Source organism: Gadus chalcogrammus, chromosome 23, assembly GCF_026213295.1.
Source record: "Gadus chalcogrammus isolate NIFS_2021 chromosome 23, NIFS_Gcha_1.0, whole genome shotgun sequence".
NCBI lineage: Eukaryota > Metazoa > Chordata > Actinopteri > Gadiformes > Gadidae > Gadus > Gadus chalcogrammus.
This window is the reverse complement of record NC_079434.1, coordinates 14,046,792-14,069,002: the sequence shown is the minus strand read 5'-3', so window position 1 is coordinate 14,069,002 and position 22,211 is coordinate 14,046,792. Positions and strand designations below refer to the sequence as shown.

At 46.0% G+C, this 22,211-nt stretch overlaps 2 protein-coding genes across 2 annotated transcripts in view; both read right to left on the bottom strand.

The window, feature by feature from the left end:
* The window catches only part of ctnnd2a (catenin (cadherin-associated protein), delta 2a), a 170,026-nt gene extending 157,576 nt beyond the window's left edge, over positions 1-12,450 (bottom strand). Inside the window, exon 1 of the mRNA XM_056584840.1 lies at positions 12,074-12,450. The gene's annotated coding sequence lies outside the window, so the exon portion shown is untranslated. The remainder of the gene's footprint in view (positions 1-12,073) is intronic.
* Positions 12,451-14,516: 2,066 nt separating this feature from the next.
* Positions 14,517-17,569, bottom strand: LOC130376819 (uncharacterized). Its single transcript, XM_056583709.1, has 2 exons — positions 17,094-17,569; positions 14,517-15,826 (listed from the first exon to the last, which is right to left on the bottom strand). The coding sequence occupies exon 2, from the start codon at positions 15,711-15,713 to the stop codon at positions 14,595-14,597; it is 1,119 nt and encodes a 372-aa protein (XP_056439684.1). The 5' UTR covers positions 15,714-15,826; positions 17,094-17,569; the 3' UTR covers positions 14,517-14,594.
* Positions 17,570-22,211: the final 4,642 nt, after the last annotated feature.

Genomic DNA, 22,211 nt, shown 5'->3' with positions numbered 1-22,211 from the left:
CTAATTGGCCCGAGAAAAGAAAAAAAACAGCCTTTTCTTTGGATAGGTCTTCAACGTCTGGTGAAAAGGCATTTATTTTGTGGGACTATTTTAGGGATAGAAATTCAAACGCTACAGCTACTCAGAAAACACTAGTCTAGCCGTCGCCTCGTTATGATGCATGATTGCCATTGTTAGGCACACATACGTTTTCCAAAGCCACACGCCCCGTTTGTTTCATTTGCAGTCTTATCAAATCTTTTCATTAAGTGTGCACAGTTAAAAACAGAAATTCAATGTATTTAGGGGCTGGTTTTTAAAAGCCTCATTGTCCCAGTGTTGCACAGCAACGTGTGGACAGAGCCGCACTGTTTCCTGCCTTTCTTTTCTTCTCATTCCTCTTTTCATTGGTGCTTCTCAGGTGTCCAGGGTGTCGCTGGCCCGCCTCCAGTGAGGAAAGCAGATTGCGCGCCTGATTGGCCAACAGAACAGTATGGGGTACTGATCGCTTTTCATGCTGAGTTCCAGCAGTTCATGACAATAGAAAAAAAACCTCATTGTTCTCTCTTTTTATAGTTCCAGTCGGCCAACTAAAAATAAATTCGAAACACAGAACTGTCGATGGCTCTGTTTTTTGGGCAGACTTAGAAGCTGCCAGGGTGACGACACATGATACACCCAAACACACACACGTCCAACACATATACAAGAACAAGACACACAGCACACACATGAACCCAAACGTCATAGGAAGTTCAGAAACGAAACACAACAGCACAATATACCCCAGTTAATTTATATGCGGCCATAAACCATAAAGCCATAAAGAGTCGCCATTAATTCACACATTCATACCAAGAGGCCACATATGTCCTTGGCGGGGCTTCTTTCTCATGTATCAATTCTAGAGATACAAGTTGTACAGGGTGTTCGAGAACGTCTGGCTCATACAAGGAGCCATCATTCATGTATCAATTCAGAGATACAAGCGGCCCAGGGTGTTCGAGAAACTCAGACGCTCAAGGCCACAAAAACAAGTGTAATTCTCGCACGTAGCCACAAGGGATCAGCACCGAGTACACATACGGGTATCCAGGAGGCGGTGTTCAGCAACATGCTTAGCCAATCAGAGCACATAACTGAGTCCACGCCTGCCCATTATTAAGTCACAACACATAGCCCAGGGGGCCAGAACGCTCCAGGTAACGCATCCCTCAGATGTCCTACTAAGCGTATCTCCACGCGTGCTAATACAATTCCTCTCCTTTTGCTTCATAGATATAATAGCGAACCTATACCAAATAAAATGAGTTACAAGCGATCCTGACTCGATTACCTTTTCTAAAAGAACGCAACAGGAGGCAAACCCCGGAAGACAGAAGAGTCAAATTAGGGTGCGCTAGGCTTGATGCGCACAAGTCTTCAAATATACTACTGTAACCCCGTCGTCGATTTCAGAACGAGAGCGAGAGGGAGAAAGTGACATCAGACGATATTTATGAGGTCATTTGATGCGAGCGGGCGTCCCCGACCAACCCCCCCCCCCCCCCCCCCCCCCCGTAGAACAAAAACCAAATAAAAACGTGACATCCCATACGTCCTAATCAAAACCGTACCGCACACCATATTAGGTTTTGAAGCAGCCAGCAATAGCAACGTCAAACGGACTAAGGCATCTCTCCTCTCAGGTAGCCCTATATATCTCTTATATTGAGATGTATGACAGGCCATGATATATAGTTCATTGCCTGTCGCCAGCCAAACAAGATAAAAATAAAATATGCCTCTCAATTGTCTCCTCCGCTATCCTCAAAGGAGACTGTTTACATTGCGCCGCCGCCGTGCAACCACACTGTGCGCTGTCCTATAGAGTGCTAAATAAATGAAGGACAGCAGCAACTTTATTTCGGAGTCATGAAAATATATACTCTACGGCCGCGGACGCCCCGAGCGGGATCCGGCATAAATAAAACTGTTGCGTCGAAATCCCCCATAAGGCTGCCTCGCCCCGATGTGTGGCTAGACAGAGAACCTGCCTGGGTTGACTCTGGGAGTGTGGGGCGAAAATGAATAATGCAGACAGCCGGAGCTAAGGCTACAGAGTGTGGATGGAGCTTTCTTCTGTCAACACGCATTGATAAAAACCTACAGAAAATACATTGGCATAGCGCCTCCCCCCCCAAGGCAGAAGCATTATTTCAGCCACTCATTATGAGATGGGCTTGGGGGCGCCCTCCTTGTTTCGAGCAGACTCCAAGGTAATTCTACAGGTGGCTGTGAATCATGCCTCTCACTTTTTCTCTCTCCGTCACGCTGTGAGCTGTGTATGATGCGGAGGTTCAAGAGTTATCCATGGGATAGAAAACCCACATTTTCCATTAAACCCACACCATGACTGCCCACAATCTGATGCATTAACTGTCCTCATCTCCTTAATTAAGAGCCATCATAATTAACTGATTAAGTATGGGAGTGTGCGTGTGCGCGCGTGTATTTGCTTGTGCGTGTGTGTGATCGGAGTGTGGGATTGCCAGTGTGTGTGCGTGCGTGCGTGCATGCGTGCGTGCGTGACAGGAGCGTGAGTGTGAGTGTGAATGTGTGTTTGTGTGTGTGTCCGTGTGTTGTTTGTATGCGTGTGCGTGTGTGTGCATGCATGAATACACCCACCCAACCGACAACACGGGTGCATGCATCTCTTGGATGCGTGACAAACAAGTAAAGTAAGGGTTGCCGGAGTGAAGGTGTTGCCGCCAAAAAATCTGCTACAGGAGATTTCCCTCTTGACCGGTCGACTAGAACAATGTTTCTCAAAGGAGGGGAGTAGGTAACCCTACCGTCGCACTTGAAGGATTTCAGGAGGTAAGACAAATCTGGAGTCCTTTTTGTCTTTCTCATATTGTTATGAGCAAGTGTAAAACTATATACAGTTTGTTGAATCTGAAAGTTAAAGTGGCATTTTGAAGACTTCTGTTTTCTTCTCTTAGGAGAAAATAAAAACAATACTAGGCTACACACACAACTTGAGTTGAGTTGAGGACAGAGTCGGATTCAGTAGCTGCGCCATACTCTCTCTGGCAGAACAACCACTGCTGTGTGATGGAAAACAAGTCACTAACCGGGCGCCGAATGTGCTTTGAATGCATGGTGGGAAAGCCATCGCCACCCAGCTCAAAAATCCATAATAGAGCGAGGGCTTTCATCACTGAGCCAATAGACTCAATCACCATTGTGTTGCCTCATTCAGCGATAGATTGTGACTCCACTGACATTTATTTAAATGAAAAATCTTTAAAGAGCTCCGAGATCGCTACGTTAATGCTTAATAATTTAATAAAAGGTTGTTAAATCTTTCTACGCATTGGCATCACCCATTCAATGTATAATTACACCGAAAAATAGTCGGATTCATTTTAACATTTTACCCTTCCTGGCAGTGCTGGGGTACTTGGCTGGAAGAATATCGCAGAGGGGGAACATTCGTCAAAATAGTTTGACAACCACTGGAATATATAACAGCAGGTTGCAGTGGCACAGAGGACGCGGCGCTGAACCTGACACCGCATCAACACACTCCCTGCTCCCCTGGTCTGCACCATGTCATTATGCCCAGCCACTCTGCCCCCCATCGTCTCTCTCACTCCAGCTAGCGAAATGTACCGCTGCCTCCCTTCCTCCGTGATCACAGAGAGGGAGAGGGAGAGAGACAGAGAGAGGGAGAGAGAAAGAGACAGAGAGAGGGAGACAGAGACAGGGAGGGAGACAGATACAGAGAGAGAGAGGGAGAGAGAGGGAAACAGAGGCAGAGAGGGAGACAGAGACAGAGAGAGAGAGGGAGAGAGAGGGAGACAGAGGGAGACAGATACAGAGAGAGAGAGGGAGAGAGAGGGAAACAGAGGCAGAGAGGGAGACAGAGACAGAGAGAGAGAGGGAGAGGGAGGGAGACAGAGGGAGACAGAGAATGAGACGGAGAGGGAGAGGGAGGGAGACAGAGGCAGAGAAAGAGAGAGCGAGAGAGAAAGACAGAGAGACAGAGAGAAAGAGAGAGAGAGACAGAGATATAGGGAGAGAGACAGAGACATAGAGAGAGAGGAAACGTGAGGGAGATCAATTATGCACATGTCGCTTTGTAACCTGTGCAATCAAATCCCATCCACGAGCAAAGGAAGACATCATGACTCTTAACTTAGCCTCGCTTCTGCGATTAGAATGCAGAAGCGAAGCGCGCGCCCACATTAACACGGCTAGCTGCTCCACTAGTGTGTTTCACTGCAAAGGCCCCTCCCTCAGATTGGACTAACTAGCCCTTCGTAAACATCCCATCATTTGGATGGAAGAGGAGGAGGTGATGCAAACTATGTTGTTAGCAGATAACCAGAGAAATAGATCCTGACATCAATATCCCCCTACTCAGCCCATTGCAACGCAGAGGTGAAAGGAAAAACCACACGAGAAAAATCGCACACAGTGGAGAAACGGACACGAAAAACATAACCACACGCACACACACACACACCCACACCCACACACACACAGAAACCCACACACGCTGATTGATAACATCACTTGCCCTCCAACTCCCATGCTAACTGAGACACACACACGCACGCGCACACACGCAAATTGAGGAGGGGAGGGTGGCACACTTAACACACTCGCTCAGACATTCATGAGCCAACGCTTGCCTACACTTTTTTTTTTGCACCCGGGGAAATCAGAATGATCTGTGCTGCGGCTCCGGCGTCTCTCTTTGATGCTCAATTAACTCTGGCAGACCTGGCTGGCAGAGCCAATTATTAATTTAGCTTCGTCGAGGCGGCTCGCGCACAGCAGGCAGGCAGGAAGGCAGGCAGGCAGGCAGGCAGGCAGGCAGGCAGGCAGGCAGGCAGGCAGGCAGGCAGGCAGGCAGGCAGGCAGGCAGGCAGGCAGTCCACCGTGCCAAGCTTGAGGGCACCCACAGATATATTGTATTTAACGGTTGCCTTGCAGATAGTGGGCTAATGTGGCACCATTTCACTTCCTAATGTGCGTATTTACGGCCGAGAGCTGGGAATCCCGCCCTCCCCCCACCACCCCTCCCTCTCTCCCTCCCTCCCCCAACTGACTCCTCCCTCCCTCCCTCTCTCCCTCCCACCGTGCACACCCCTGAAGCGTAGAAGCCTTTTGACATTTTCTTCTTTTTAAAGCACCCCTCTCAGTTTCTATGTGACCCCCCCCCCCTCCCACCCCATCACTCTCATAACCAACATCCTCGCATAGAACCATTTACCTCCTACTCCTCCGACATCCTCCCCTATGCAGGAGCCACTCCATCTGCCACGATGCTCTTTCTGTCTCTGTCACAAGCATGCTCGCTCCTCTCCCTCTCTCCCTCCCTCTCTCCCTCTCTACCACTCCATTTACCACTTCCTGTAAATCCCCTTCTCCTTGCACCTGCATCCTTACACTCCCCCCCCCCCCCCACACACACACACCCTTCAACACCAACACACACAGTCAACCCTCTCTCCGTTGCTGTGCAGGAGAGGCGAGGGCGAGAGAGGATGGGAGAGAGTGTTGACAGGGAGAGAGAGAGTCCCATCTGCAGTGAGCTCATTAAGAGAAGGGAGGAGGAGAAGGAACAGAGGCACATTCTCTCCCTGTAGAACGTACAACACACACACACACACACACACACACACACACACACACACACCACCCCTGCAGACATACGTGTGTGCGCAAGCATGTATACACACACACACACACACACACACACACACACACACACACACACACACACACACACACACACACACACACACACACACACACACACACACACACACACACAATCTAGTGAGATTATTCAGTGAAGTAATAAAATGTACATTATGTCGTTAACTGTTTCGATACTAGCAATGCCATTAGATATTCATTTTGAGATTTATTCTACAAAATTAAAGAAAGTCGATCCGTGGCAAGAATATTTTATGAAAGAAGTTTCTGATGAGAAATGTAATGGACTTATACATATAATAGATGGAGGGCATTAAAACGTGTTTAATATTTCATGTAGGCCTACTGGTTGACATAATTTACAAATGGTTAAGCTTACATAAGTTGCATCGTATTTGCAATGTATCTACTAGCTAACCTCTATCTATGTTTTTGAACACTCTATAGTAACACAACTATCCAACTATACTGTAGATGCGTTACTATTACTTCTACAATACCACTACAGCCATTAAATAAGTTAAATTGTGTTCTTCATTATTCTGCATGTAGTTCTACCAGTAGAACCTGGTAGAAGGTCATCATCACAAATGATTATGATCTAGTGGAGCTGATGTAGTCAAAGGAGCGTTTGTATACATTATTGTGGGAGTGTGTATGGATGATGGCCGGTTTAAGCAGCCTCACCTGGCCCATGAACCACTGACTGATCTCTGGGGCTGGGTGAGCCTGTCAACCTGCATTGAGAAATCAATGTGCACAGGTTCAACCAGTCATCACCACACACACTCAGACAGAGATCTCCTGCATGGCAACAGGTATCATTATCTACAAACTTCTAGAGTAAACCAGATAACACCACCCCCCCTGCGTCCTTGTGTTTGGTTTAGCCCTGTAAAAGTCTGTGGCAGTAACAGTATTGGGTTGTAGGGTTACACACACACACACACACACACACACACACACACACACACACACACACACACACACACACACACACACACACACACACACACACACACACCACACACCACACACCACACACACACACTATTGACCACCGGAATTGCTCCTTCCGTCCTTCCCTCCTCGTTTCATCACCTCATCCAATCACACACTTCCGCTCCACTCCATCAATAACATCCAATACACTGCGATGGCCACCGCCTATTCTTCATACACCTCCTCAGGACCCTTCTTGTGGATCTCACCGGCGAGCCGGAGCGCAGAAGGCGTATGTATGAAAAACAAAGGAAGGTGGGGGCGGTTCGCTGCCAGAGTACGTGACACGGCATGAGGACAAGGGGGGTGGGACTCTCACACATCTTTTATTCATGTGTCCGGCGGATATATAAGACTCGTGTGGCACGTGCTGGCTTTATGCACAGTGGCAACGCACCAACAGTCTTCAATGTCACCGGTCCGTCCGCTACCATCCTGGTGGGGGCGGACGGGTGGGTGGGTTGGTGGATGGGGGTGTGGGCTCACACTGTACACGTTCTCAAGGTTATTTCTTTCTCCCGCCTCCTGTGTTTTTTTCTTGCCTTTTTGTTTGTTTTCTTATGCCTTAGTAGGCTTTAAGTAAAGTCAGGGCTTTGAGGGAAAGGCTAAGTGGGTCTTTCGGACAACACCCAGGTCTGCACATTTGGTAAGCGTTGTACAAATTCATTTCAATACTTTCGCCCCGCTGTAAGCCCTGTTTAGCCTGTTCTCTATTTACACTGTCTCTCTGCACATATTAATGCAAGCGGAGTACACTGACTGAGCAATACAAATGTTCAGGGTTATTTTACCACAGTAGCACTTGAGCTGGGGATGACAAAGTGAAAGGAAAAAGAGGCAGACTGAGTGAGTTGAATAAGTGGTTGATGAGGCAGTATGTATCTGACTTTAGCCCTCTAGCTTTGTAGCATGAGGCAAAACAATTCAAGTGGAAAAGAAAAGAAGAAAACCAACCTTTAACTCAACCGAATGAATAAAAGTGTCACTGTCAACTTTGAGAGTTTAAGCTGGGGTTTGGCACAAAAGCTAGGCCAATGTTCAAGTGAGTATGCAACACACACACACACACTCGAAAAAAAATAATGCCCAATACCAGGTACAGCAACAGTTAACATGTTGACAGTGCGGAGCTGCGCATTCACTGCATGTGATCACGTTACTGTCCTCCATTGGAGTGATCACATGCTTTAACAGTCTCAAACATGTGTGTAATCGTGTAATGATCTCAGCGTAATGAGCTTAGTGTACAACTGATCATTTGCCCTGCTTTGTTAGATTTTGTAACTAGGGCGTCTTTTCTGTCGCTGTGATTAAACAAACACATAAACATTGAATCCAACAGCAGAAAGGGTTGATCGGCCTGATTGATCAACCAACGTGACTGTCCATTAGCGCTTAAGTGCATCTGTGAATGTTCAATTACCAATTAGGAGTCTGTGGATCAAACGTCACAACATCAGGAGCCCTGAGCTCTTTGAGAACTGAGGTTTACCAATTAGCGGGCTTCATAAAAAGAGGATAATACGGTTCAACGCTGCTGACGTGTCTGACAGACCGATGGCGTCCTGAAGCCAGCTATACTTCCAACTGTCTTTGGTCTTTATGGCCGCATTCTGCATTTCAAACGCTATTCAGTTGATGCCTATTCCGGCCTGAGGCAGCCTGTCTGGATTCCCGGACTATTAAGTACTGATTAATAGGGCGGGAAGGGAGGGGATTGTGGTGATACAAGGAAGACAAGAAGCTTCTGAAACATAGTCCATATTGAACTGCTCCTGTGTTTTTGAATGTACGGTGGATTTGAAGCCATACCCTGTCGTCACCTCCCGACTAGAAAAGGTATCATGGCTGTGGCCCTCCTCCTTATCAAGTCAACGTCCCAAGGTCATACATATTTCCTGGAAAAAAGACCATGTCTCGAAATTTCTCAAGGACTTAAAGGAAGCATTGTACTAGAAGTACACTAAGCAGTATTACCCACATTTGTATTGCCATGGGTTGATTGTCAGAAATATCTGCATCCTCTGAAATGCTGAAAAGTTCCTAATTCTGATGCCCTGCATCCATTACTGCCAAATTCCATGCCTGGCACATTTAACAGTGTTAATAAAATATAAAAAAGAGGCACAGATAATGGTGAAAATGTAAAAGAGTGACGGTTTACTCACTCCCCACGCCTCAAGAGCGCATTTACAGCCCGACTTTATAGGCCTCGGCTTACGGGTTACAGCAATCATTGAATTCAGTCTTTGAGAACCTGGGTTGCCAGTTTGGGTGGCACAGTGTAGCAATCTGCGAACCATCAGAGAACCATTGTTACATGGACATTGTGTTCCCTTTTTCGCCCCATCCACCACCAAAACAACCCAGGATTCTAATCAACCAACCCGCAGTAAATTTTGAGAAACCAGCCAGAACAATCTATATTTTCAAAGAATCTAACCAAAAGGTTGGGTAGGTAGGTAGACGGAAAGGCTTTTTTCTTTTTTTCCAGAGCATTTTATTTCAGGATTGCCATTGCCGAGATGTAAAGAGAATTTCAACCAATATGAGGAAAATCCTTGCACAATAAATTGCCATACCATACCTTCCACTCTTCAGTTCAGAGCATTTGACTCGAACCCTGTATCATCTCAAATACAAAGGCCTCTGGGTCTGCAGCAGCATCAGTCAATCAGAAATCAAAGGGCAGACAACATGTCCCTGGAGAATAACCTGGGAATTTGCCACTGCGCCTCATTTAAAGAAGCACGTATTGCTTTTACACTGGAGAATATTTCCCCCCATTTTTTCTCCCTTAGGTTTAAGATCGTGATTTATTGCCAAGTCGGTTATCGATGCAAGGATTTGTCCTTGTATGTTGGTGCAAGGAAGCATTATACTACAGATACAAAATCCAACTGTATTGTAGTATTTTGAATCTTGGATTTCTTGCTTGCACCGACATGCCAGGACTTGATTGTTAAAATGTTCTGCATCCCCCGGAAAAGTAAACGCGTCAACACTGTGTAACTTATGTATAAGAGAAAATCGAAGTTTGTTATTACCTAAAATAGGATGTCAGAGACTTAAACTTCATGAGAAACTTTGCTACTTGTTATTTTTGAAGGAGAGTTCGAGCAACGCTTCACACTTGATATCGGCAAAAGATATCCTTGAAAATATTAATAAAAAAATTGTATAAGATATAATGCCCCTAATAGCACTTCAGGATTTTGGTTTTGACTACCAAGTCAAAAGGGTTTAAACTCTACTGACAACCAGTTTCCCGGAATACACAAGAGGACAATGTACCCTCATTGAATGATCACACTTAAAGGTTATCACCATGGAAACGTTCCCAATCAATTCTGCAGTGTTTCTTCTGCGTCTTTCCTCAGCCCACCGTCACATAAATCAAAGCGGAGCGATAGAAGTGGAAATTTCAACTTGATCTTCCTCTCAGTATACCGACTGACTAGTATGACTAGTAGGTCTATGATTAACAATAAATATTCAATTATAAACAAATCCACAATAATTACAGTTGAAAAACAGAATAGGTTATATGTTTTAAGCACCGTTATGATCGACCAATGTGCTGTGTGTGTGTGTGTGTGTGTGTGTGTGTGTGTGTGTGTGTGTGTGTGTGTGTGTGTGTGTGTGTGTGTGTGTGTGTGTGTCCTGGGGGGGGGAAGGGGTGACACATCAGCATGCGATATAACATGACTTAGAGGCCCAGCTCGTCTCATCAGCCCTGTAGGACCGCCGTCAGCAGTCCTTCCCCTGGCTGCCTGCCAGCCAGCCCCCAGGACCGATCAATACAGGCACCGGCGGCGGGCGGGAGGGAGGCTCTCTCTCTCTCCCTCTCCCCCCTCCCTCCCTCCCTCTCCCTCTCCCTCTCTCTCTCGCATCCTCTGTTCAGCCGCCACTGCGCCTGTGATTAAGAATTAGGAACGCGTGGCTTTGAGAATTAGCTTAATCGCGTGTCCGTGATGAAGGACGATGAAGGCCTTTCATGGATAAAACGTTCTGCAAACATTCCAATTGCGCCACAGCTGAAGTTCATATTTTTGGACAATATGAACTTCAGCTGTGTGTATGTGTGTGTGTGTGTGTGTGTGTGTGTGTGTGTGTGTGTGTGTGTGTGTGTGTGGAGGGGGGGGGGGCAGTTCCCACTGTGGCTAGATCTTCCGTTTATCTTCCCTGATGTTCAACAATTCACGGCCTGTGGGGTCATTGGCAGCATTGCCTTGAGAGAGAATATATATGAGCTATACCACATGTGTCCAAAAATAAGACAAAATACTTTATTGACCCATCTCAGACGGGAAATTTAGGTAATTCTGGTGATTTGTCTATTTATGTTTACCCCATTAATATGGATTATCAATAACAAAGCCCCATAGCCCCAACAGCCAACAGACATATTAGATGACAAGGCTAGTGGAAAGCAATAAACAGAGAAGCATCCTCCAGTCCCCTCCCCTATGGCACTTGCTGTGTGGATGCTTCCACAAGGTGAGGGGAACGCCGAACAGCGCCCCAGCCTTTCCTCCTTCTCCTCTGCATCTCACATAGCACGCCCTTGACAAACGGCCGATACACCATGTCCCTTACGCCCCCCCCCCCCCCCCCCCCCCCCCCCATGCAACCGCGGAAAATAAATCGATCAGATTATCCTAATGGTAAAAAAATAAATTTAAAAAACACCTATACCGGTCGCCTTTTGCCCTTCTAACGCCCGTGGTTTAGAGTTCTGCACGACTTATAGCCAACGGTTAACGTGATCGCGGCTACAACAGTCAACGCATTGGCGGAGCACAGCTGTTCCCGATGAACTACTCAGCAAAAAAAAGGGTGGATCATCCGCTCTTCTTTGTTTACAAGACACGGGGTACTTTTACGCGCTGCCGATGGATGAATTTGGGTCAGCCAGTGAACTCGAGCCAAAAATCCTCACGCGGAGGAGATGCCATTGGGCAAAGCCATACACAACCGGCGCCCATTACATCGTTTGCTTCGACCACAGGGTGCACAACAAACACGCGCATTGTTACTAAATCCGGGAATCTTATGGGCACAATTCACCCAACCCAAATAAAATCCAATGGAAAAAAAAACTCATTTGATTGTATGAACCATGAGTTTTAGTCCGTAAACTACACCGAGCTGCACTATGTCTAAAGCACATCTGCTCAGTGCACGGCAGGCTGGCATAGGTCCTATCCTGCACGTTTTACTGACAATCCAAGAAAACAATACAGACGCACGCCCATGGAGCAATTTCTCCCAATATCCCTCCCCAGCATCCCCAGCATCCCCAGCGTGAGAGATAAGATAACTAGTCTAACCTGATAAGTGAGAACAAAAATATCCCAGAATGACTTGAGCTTACCGAAATAGATCCTGGGCTATTTCCGCGACTGCTATCCCCACTCCTTTCCGCCGCTGCCGCCTCTTTCAAAGTCAATCCGCAATGTGCTCGGATCAGAGCGGTGTGTTAACGGAGTCCAGTAGGAGTTTTAGAGGATGGAGCGACCATTTGCTGCTGGATGCTTGCCGCCGGGCGAGGCTGAGGCTGAGGCATCCGCGAGTGGAAGTGTGCGAGAAAGGTGGGTGAGGCGAAGCCAGGGGCTGTGCAAAAAGCCCCCCCAAAAAAGAGCGGAACAACAGAGAGGTGAAGAGCGAAGCACTGCAGCGTAGCAACGGGAGGTAACGCCACCGAAGAGGCGGTAGAGACAGAAGCTCGCCGGCCTAACTCACGAGCACGGCATTGTGAGTGTGCGTGCGAGTATGCGCGTGCGCATCCCCCCACACTACACACACATGCCCGAGAAACAAGCATGCACCGTAGCAGCGTCTTGATCGTTTGGGCGCTCATTCAAGAACACGTAGCGCCATCTTCAGGCCATAGGTTGCAGGTGGTTGGTAACCCATCGCTGGCGTTTGGGTGTTGAGCCCGACACAAAGTCGGACTCATGCTCTAGTTTTTTTGTTGACTGAAAAAAATTAAAATAATTATTGCCTCATTTCTCAGTATCCCAATACCCCTTGTCAGTTGTGCAAAATGTTGCTGCTGGGTATTAGGCCTTTAGAAAGAGGAAATACACATCCACCTTATTTTTTTCTCTGAGGTAAGAGGTCTTGCTGATCTTCTTCCTGTTCATTGCAAACAATCGCACCTGTATCTGAGTAGGCCTACGGCGCCTACCACATGTGAAAGTGTTACAAATCACAATGGAAAATATCAGATTTCACGTTATTTATTCTGTTCATGCTCTTATGAAAAGAACGGATCAAAGTCACACGTGGGCAATCTTCACTTTTGCTTGAAGCGGAAAGAGGCTCAATGCTCGCTCTATTCTTTTCGATGAGTGCAATATTTGAACGTAACCAGCAGATGGCGTCATTGGACTCATCAGTATTTTTTGATGAGAACCTGATCATTTGGACACATTGAGCACAATATCTATCCTATCCAGGCGCGTCGTTAGACCTGGGCATTCGAGGCTATAGTCCCTGATCGCTGTGCCGTCAAAAACAAAATACATAATAATGATGAAAATAGCCCCGTAGCTGAGGGGAGTAACTGAGCGCCCCTCCCGAAGTGGTACAGCCCAGGTCGGCCTTGAACTGCGATTGGTGAGACAGATATAACAGCTAATGACAACTCTCATGCAGGCTCGAACAGAGGGACACACACACACACACACACACACACACACACACACACACACACACACACACACACACACACACACACACACACACACTTTTAAGGAGTTCTTCACCCACTCCATATCAAGCTTGTTCCACGCTTTAAGCACCCAGGCTACTAGTATGCGGCTAGCTGGGGCTCTCATGTTCCCCCCTGCGGTGTATTCCTTGTCCGCATCCAAGGCCGCCTTAATGCACGGGCTTACCTGGGCTGAAGCCCCAGGGCCTACGGCTATCAGGGGGCCTATCATGAGCTGCAGTAAAAAAATCGGTGTAGGCCCAAGATGATGTGATTTTTTGTTTTGGGCTTACAAAGTTTAGAGGCCTATCATGAGCCAATAAAAAAGGGGGCCACTAGCTAGGCCCAGTGGCCACTTGACACCGCCAGTAGTTAGAAAGAAATGTATTGCTCTTCTCCAGACCCTTCTGCAGGGCAAATTCAAATCGCCAGCAGAATGGGCGGGGCTACCCAGTCTAATAAAGGCTAGGGCTGATGCCACACATCCAGACAGGCACACACTCACAACCCTGAATATGACATACAATTGTAGACTCATCATCCATTTTATCCATTCTTTGGCTGACCTGCTGTGTTTTGTTCAATATGGGGAAATATTGACATACATGTACTTATTAACCAGCAAAGACACTGAAATATTATACATCTCTGCTACCTGAGCTATCCTGATCAGACTTGTGTATGTGAAGATCCAAGGATATCTAAATTAAATACTAAATGAAAAACGTCAGAATCCAAAAAGGCAAAAAAGAAACAGAAAAAGGAATACTGTGGCGAGCAGCGCGGGAAGGACGAGAGGGGAGCCCAGGTTAAGCAACTCTCGCGCCCCTTACACCGCACGACTACGAGAGTTGCCTTTAATGAACACACACATATGACACACCAAAGCACATTCAACATAACTGTTTAACGTAAACGTCTCAGTGACGGTGTCGGGAACAATAACTCAGTAAGCCTAACACACAGTAACACTAACCCACGCAAAGAGACAAACCCCCACACAATGTCTTTGCCGCAAAGGACCTAGGAGGGCGCCAGAGGTCCAACTTGCGATGGTCCTAACCCCCCCCCCCCGGATCCCTTGCGGCACCCTGAACTCAGCAACCATGCCCACGGTTTTCACAAAGCCCCCACCTTAGGGGTCAGACGTCGCGACGACCCCAACACCCACCCCGAGTGTTCAGGGGGCCGCCTTGGCCCCTGCCAGAGGCGGCCCCGTTGCGGCGTAGCCTTCCTCCCTGGCTGGGACGCCCGCCTTCAACAGTCCGCAGAAGTCCTGGGGGTGTGGTCGGGGACCACCTCCATCGGGGCCCCCACCAGGTTCCACTGTAGGGGGGCTCTGGAGCGCCGTTCGGGGACCCCGTCCTCCGCCGTCCTCCGACGTCTGGCCCTTTCGACGGCCACACCGGCGGCTGGGACGTGGGTGGGTGGCACACTGCCCCGTCCACCCGCAGTCCTCGACCAGCCCCAGCTGCCGACACTGCTGCGGCTCGAGGTCAGCCCTGTCGTGCAGCCACAGCGCATGGGCAGCCTCAGCCGTCTCGGTGGCGGGAATGGTGGCCGTCCGGACCCGGTCCTTCAACTGCCTGGACTGGACCCCCACGTCCTTTGTGCCGAGGGGGAGGGCGTCCCCAGCCGCGTCCACGGATGCAGCACAGCGACCGGAGCACAGCTCCACCTCAGCCCGTTCTGCCTGGTCCAGAGCTGCATCGAGGGTCTGGGGCTCGGTGAGGCGGACGTGCTGTCCCAGACACTCCGGCACCAGTCCCCGCAGGAAGGCGTGGAGCACCAGGGCGTCCCGTGCAGCCGCGGAGAATTTCGGGTAGCTGCGTCGGGTCAAGAGCTGGACGTCAGCAGCGTAGACGCCCAGGCTCTCCTCCTCCCTGCGGCGGTGAGAAGCCAGCAACTGCTTGCTCTCGTTGCTGGAGACCCGTTCACCCAACCGCCTCTCCAATGCTTGGATCAGGGCCTGAAGGTCTCGCTGGTCCGCTTGGTCCAGGTCGAGCAGCACCCGTGCTGCCGTCCCCTCCAACGCCAGGGCAAGGTGGACAACCGCCTCCTCGGCACCCCAGTCGTTGTGCCACGCTGCAAGCCGGAACTGGGCGAGGTATGGTTCCAACTGCGTTACCCCGGTGAACTTCGGCACCCTAACCGCTGTCCTGGGTCGGTGGGCAGCTGCCGGTCCTCCGGGCCTTCCGGTCGTGTCCACAGGGGGGCGCTGCGCTCCCATAGCGCAGGGTGCGTTATCCATGGGCTCGACCGCGAAACTCAAATCCCCACGCTCATGCGAAGGCCACATCCCACTTCTGACACCAATGTGGCGAGCAGCGCGGGAAGGACGAGACGGGAGCCCAGGTTGGAATGGCGGCGCAACTCTCGTGCCTCAGTACACCGCACGACCCTGAGAGCTGCCTTTATTCAAACACACAACAGAAAACACGGCACACCTGTCTACACACACAACACTCTCACTAATGGTCCCGATCACACTACACATCACAATTAACACACAAACAATAAAGAAACCAAACCCGTTAACCCCACTTAACCTAATAATAGAACAAGTTATCTAAAGACAATAAAACCCCTTTTCCCCAAACATTATGATTACCCTATTACCCAGACTACCCGGGGGTAGGAGTCGCCACAATATCATCCGAGGTGCACATAGCTTTTGGCAGTGATATTAGATAGATTATATAAATACCCGTAGGGCCTATATAATATTATTATTATGTTATATTATATAATATAGATATAGAGCTCCAGGAGTCAGCAAACGGCAACAATCCCTTCTGCTCCATGCTGTGGTTCAGTCTGACAGCTCATTAGTATTCCTAAAAGCTATTTCCAGCAAACAAACTCGAATACTATGTTTACTTGTTGGGAAAACACCATAATATGTCTCCTTTAATAATCATTATTTATGTTATGATGGCATTGCCATAAATCAGGGTTAGGGATGTGTTGGTGCGTCATTCATATAATTAGCGCCATAAAGCTGGTGGTAAATGGAGATAAGAGGGTTTTATACAAATAGTCTTGTTGACTTCTCGCGATAGGCTAAAGTATGAACTAAGTATTTATGATTTATTGTATGCCACTTGTGAATCCTCAATGATGATCGATGCTCGTTTCTTTCAATTACACGATTCGACCAAATGTCCTTTGAATCACATTGCAACCGATGCGTTGACTTCTATTTTTTTTTTTTTTTTGCACCTGAAGCTAATTATAGCGACAAGTTGGTGAAAAAAGTCATGTGAAACTGTGTGCACAGAGTGGGACGTCACATCCCAAACACTCGCTCCAATGCAGGAACACAAGATCCGCGCACTATGAATAAAGCTAAATCCTCATGTGTAGTCACACTTTGAAGTGATTGTATATAAATGTATCCTAGCCTATCCGTTGTTTATGTGGAGATGAAAGTAAAGAACATTTAAGAAGAGCAACGATGAAGACACGGCCAGGGTCTGGGCAGATTTAAACAAGTGAATTTATGAATCAAGAATGACCAATGGTAAGTGGCTATCGCCTTGCCTAGCTAGCTATACACCTTTATTAATACTTGCGATTAAATTTCAACTCCTGTCAAAACCAATGCAGTGTTAGCGAAGTTTCTAAATGTGATCCTCCTTGATAGTGTTGTTTATTATAGTAAATATGAACAACGTACCATCTGACTGCGCGTCTCCCGGTACTTCCAGGCTATGAAGTAGCCTCAGACACTGTATTTATACGTCCTCCTTATATATCGTCTCCCTGACACTAATTTGGAAACCGAAATTAAAGGATTTAGCGGAATAAGGGAGAAGGCATTGGTCGCATTTACAGGAATTTGGGATTACACCCGCCATTCCTGTTATTCATTGTATTCAAACTCAAATTCGTTTTTTATAGAGAAATAATGCTAACGTTCGATTTTTTTCAACCATAATGATTGATTTCAACCTTTAACCTAGTTTTTGATCCGTCTCTATAATGTTAAACCAACGTACTCTCAGCCACTTGCAGGCTGGAGCAGATAAGCCCATGGGTTACAAACTGAAGTAATGAGTGTCATACTCTAGGCTACAGCTTATCAAATCACTCTAGTTCTGAACATTGATCTCAGATTTCTTCTCTATCTATCCCCCTTTGCACCATCTTACATGTTTCCCTCTCTCCCTCAAACACACACACACACACACACACACACACACACACACACACACACACACACACACACACACACACACACACACACACACACACACACACACACACACACACAGCCTCTTATTTGCATCATTCTTCTTTCTCCTTTTCTTCTTGCTGTAGTCTCCTCCTGTTACAGACATAAGACATCGGAGCAGATCGTGTACGACTACAAAAGCCTTGTGAAAGTTTATCTCGACAATGCTGACACATATTTGAGGGTAAGACACATGCTGGTTTCACAGACCTTATTCATTAAGCGGCCTACAAGCGACACGGGTTTGGGGAACTGAATGCGGAAATCCACATTTTGTTACATCCTTGACACTGGTATGATTCAGAATATCGAATAGAGTTCGACAAATAACATAACTAAAGACGACAATTAGGCGGTTTCAATTGTGTCAATATGTTTGCACATTTTCTTAAGTCTAGTGTTGTTTGCAACTTGAACTATTGTACTGTGTCAGGAAAGTAATGAAGTGGGGCCTGAGATTAAATCCATTTGATTTAGTAGTCTCTCACACACGCACTGCTGCAATCAGCCTCTCCGTCTGGTTGCTCCTGCTTTTGTATGCATGTGCCAGTGGTTCACAAGAAGGCACGTAGAGAGTAGGTTTACTTCTGATGCCTTTAACCTCTTTTGGTACTGAGTACAGTGCTTAAAAATGTAGAAGAGAAGGTAAGGACGAATGCTATATTTATTGGAAATTATTATAGAGATAAACATTGTTGTGCATTTTAAATGACGCCTATATATAGGTGTAGTGCATGTATAGTATCTGGATGTAGTTGTGCTTACCGCATCACTTTTTTCTTCTAGGAAAGCAATATAAGCATTGACTGCAAAGAGTCGACACCTAACCCACAAAACCAGGTATCGATATAGTCCATTATGTTGTATTCCTTGGTTGAAACTTGGACCACACAACTCCCGGGCTCATCGATCTTTAGACGCCATTGGTTATTCTATGGATAGAATCTGTGTTTTTTAAGAATACCTCGATGGAATTGTGTAGTTTTGAAGAGCAAAACATAAACCTCCTAGTTTAGCTATCTGTCAACTTTAAAATTGTAAAATGGGTGGGTTTCACAATTATTATTTTATCTATAGCCCATTTACTATCTGAGAAAACGAAATGTTGAGCAATGCTAACTGACTACTTTAATATATATTGAAATCAGGCTAAACTTTCTGGGCTGGGTTTCAAGTTGTGTTTGAGAGCTCCTGGGCTGTTGACATGAGTATGATAATTAATTTAAGTTTATAAGGGTATATATTATGATCTTTTAGAAGATTTTACCAAATGTGAATAAATACAATATGGCTGAAATATTATGGTATTCGGTAGTACTTCATTTTCTTGGATTATACACATAATCATTCATTCATATGAATGATTCAACCACAGTTAGACACCTTATTGTTTTTAGTTAGTACATTTGTAACACAACTTTTATTGTGTTAATTATTTTTCTTGTGTTTTCGACAGACCATTAAGAACATTAACAATATAGTCTGCAGAATGCATCGATGGGAGGCGTCCTTCAAAGACACGCTGGTGGAGACGGTCCTGAAAACGGGGGAGTGCGGATGTCGCGGTGACACGGTGAGAGACCACTCATAGGCCCAATCCCATTTCTACCCCTTCTACTTACCCCTCCCCCCTTCAAAAACAAGGGGGAGGGGTAAGAGGAAGGGGTAAGGGGTAGAAATTGGATCGGGCCATAGCCTGCTGTCAGACAAAGGCCGTAGCACCTACCAGGGCTGGGAGGGAAATTCACCTAAACTGGATTATTCAATGGGATTTGGCTGTGTGCGGATAGAGTGTTTAGCATTTGTATAGTTTTTCAATAACGGGTCCTACTGAATATTTCCAGCTATCTCTGTTCAAGGTAAATAAATGCGTACATTTCATAATAATTTTCATAAAACAAGCTTCTGTGCAATATACTATTATACAGATAACATCATGTGTTTTATAATAGTTAATATACAATTCTCTGAATGTTGGCTGGCTGATATGATATCATTGAGACATCATGTTATGACTAGTTGGGAAAAATGTTCCTGTGAAAGGGACCGCATGCTCATTGTAGTCTCTCAGGTATTTCTGTGAGTAAAGCTCTGCTTAATTGTCACCTGATGGAAGTGAAGTTGTGCAGTGTGGTTCTCCGTGGTTATACACACCGAAACGCCAACCTGAATATCCGGATGGGCCCATTAGGCTAGCTGACATTGTTGAAATCATTCAGATAAATGTTGGTTAACTGACTCAGTCTGATCCCATTCTGTCCTAACATAATACAACCAACGTAGTAATGTCTTATCGGCTTAAATGTTACTTGTTGTTGTAAGACTCCATTCGTCAACATACAAGCTGACCAAGCATGCTCTTTAATGTTGCTCTGCCATGGCCCTGACCAGTCCAGGGGCTGGAGAAGGGGACATGCTGTCGAGTCCTGGTTACTATTTTTAGCTCAGACAACAGAAACATCAGAACATTACATGGTTCAAATATTTGGTTTTGCATTGTCATTGTTTTCTTTGAGTGGGATCTTTAAGAGTCCAGATACCCCTCCCCCGCACCTTAAAAGGGAAAATAAATATTTTTATGCTAAATATGTTCTGATACTTCGGTTTTGACCTCAGAAGCGAAACTAAAAATGGCCATAATGGGATAGGAACCAAGGCCTTAAAAGCTTTTCTACCCGATGTTTTTACACAAGTTCTCACTCTCAAACTTAGTCAACACTTTGTATGTGTCAATTCCATCAAAGGGCCTCTCTCATCCATGTCCCACATCTCATATCTTCGAAGGATAATAATTGGCAGGAATGTTAGCAGGCAGGTTGGAATATGTTACACTTCCTGTTGGCTGAGCAGCCTGTGACTCATTGGATTTGCAACATGCCCACTCCCTTGCCACCACCTTTTTTTTAGTGCCAATCAAAGCAGCACAGTCCTTCACATGGTGCAGTGCTTTACAGTGCTTTGCAACTATCATTGTATGATCCCATCAGTGCACTACGAACGGACAATAACTAATAATGGAAAATAACAGGCTTCGGAAGTTGGCAAGCGTCGTACATCATTTTCCGATAGCAGGACACCCCGTCTGGGTTTATTCCACTTTTACCACAGTTACTAACAAGGATTAGATACAAGTTTCTTGCATGTATGTTAATTTTTTGTAATCGATTTACTTAGCTGAAATTAAAATAATCTTTGTGGTTCTTTGAGAATGTCGTTTTTTCATGTCATGGTAATTGGTAGCTCGTTTTGGTTGACCGTTGTTTCGGAAACGTTTAAAGGGAGAGGTGTGCCCGTATTGAAAAATAATGCCCTCTTTGAACGTTGTTGACAATCAGGATAAAGTAGGTTTTACACCATGCTGTTGTGTAAACAGTAGAACACATCATCTTTAAATACCTGGAAATATCTTTCAAGTATTTAAAGAACACTATGCAGACACAACAGGGGAATATTGTAATTTCAGATTATTAAAAAGAACAATAACAGTGTTCCATTACTGGAAGGTGGTTTATTCCTTGTATGACCAACACTGCCTTGGTCTTTTGGTTACGCTTCAATGTCAACACGTTTATTGTTATAGAACAGTATAATAACAACCATGTGTACTGTTTACTCTCCCCTGCCCAGGCCAAAGCAACCCGACCTCCGTCGAAGCGCCGGACACTATGCAAAGTCAAGTCCCTTCTGAGTTCCATGAGGAACATCTACGAGAGGGTTTGTGCACAGTCATCTCACCATAACTCCGAGGTAGCGACCTCTGTAACGACTTTGTGAGACTATTCCTGTCCTGTATAAGCTAAGAAAAACTTCTCAGAAGAGGAAACTTCACTTCAGCTATCCTGTCAAATGGCTTCATTACCCACTTGCTGCCGTGTGTGTGCGTGTGCGTGTGAGAGAGAGAGAGAGAGAAAGGGGAGCTGCAGGGTAGCCTTTTAAAACCAAGCAATCACATGAAAAAATGAATATGCTAACTTCAAGTGAAAGTTTTAAGTGACTTTCAGGGAGTAGCTGAGGGAATTTTGAAAAGTCGTGTCTATATCAAAATGGGAAATGATGTAGCAGTTTCTTGTGGAAACTTTTGCACCTTTACTTTCGCTTTATGCATCTTTGCACATTTACTTTCGCTTTGTTCAGAAAGGAACACTAAGGCGAGTCTGGGCATGTGTGGATTTGCCAAATATGCCTGTCATTATGCGCCTCAGGATCTATACCAAACTGGTGCAATTATCATATTCTGTGATAAAATGTGATAACTTTAGCGTAAAAAACATCAAAATCAGACGGCCATGTTTTGGCCTGATGTTTGTTTTTGTGCTTTCATTAATGCCTTTTTCTGTGCAGAGATCAATCGATTTCACGCCGTCTTAAAACGGCATGAAGAAGGCTTTCAGAGCATGAAGTACTTAAGATTTATTTATATAATTTCAAATAAAGAAAACATGTGTTAAAAAGGAAAGTAATGCAGGACAAAAAGTGTTATTTTGTAATTCGCGATTTCAACTGATTAGATCATGCAAAAGTAAGGAAAGAAACTCACAGCTTGCAAAATGTTAGCCCAGA

What these genes read in the sequence shown, in the direction of transcription:
- LOC130376819 (XM_056583709.1), bottom strand. Translation starts at nt 15,713, where the DNA reads ATGTGGCCTTCGCATGAGCGTGGGGATTTGAGTTTCGCGGTCGAGCCC.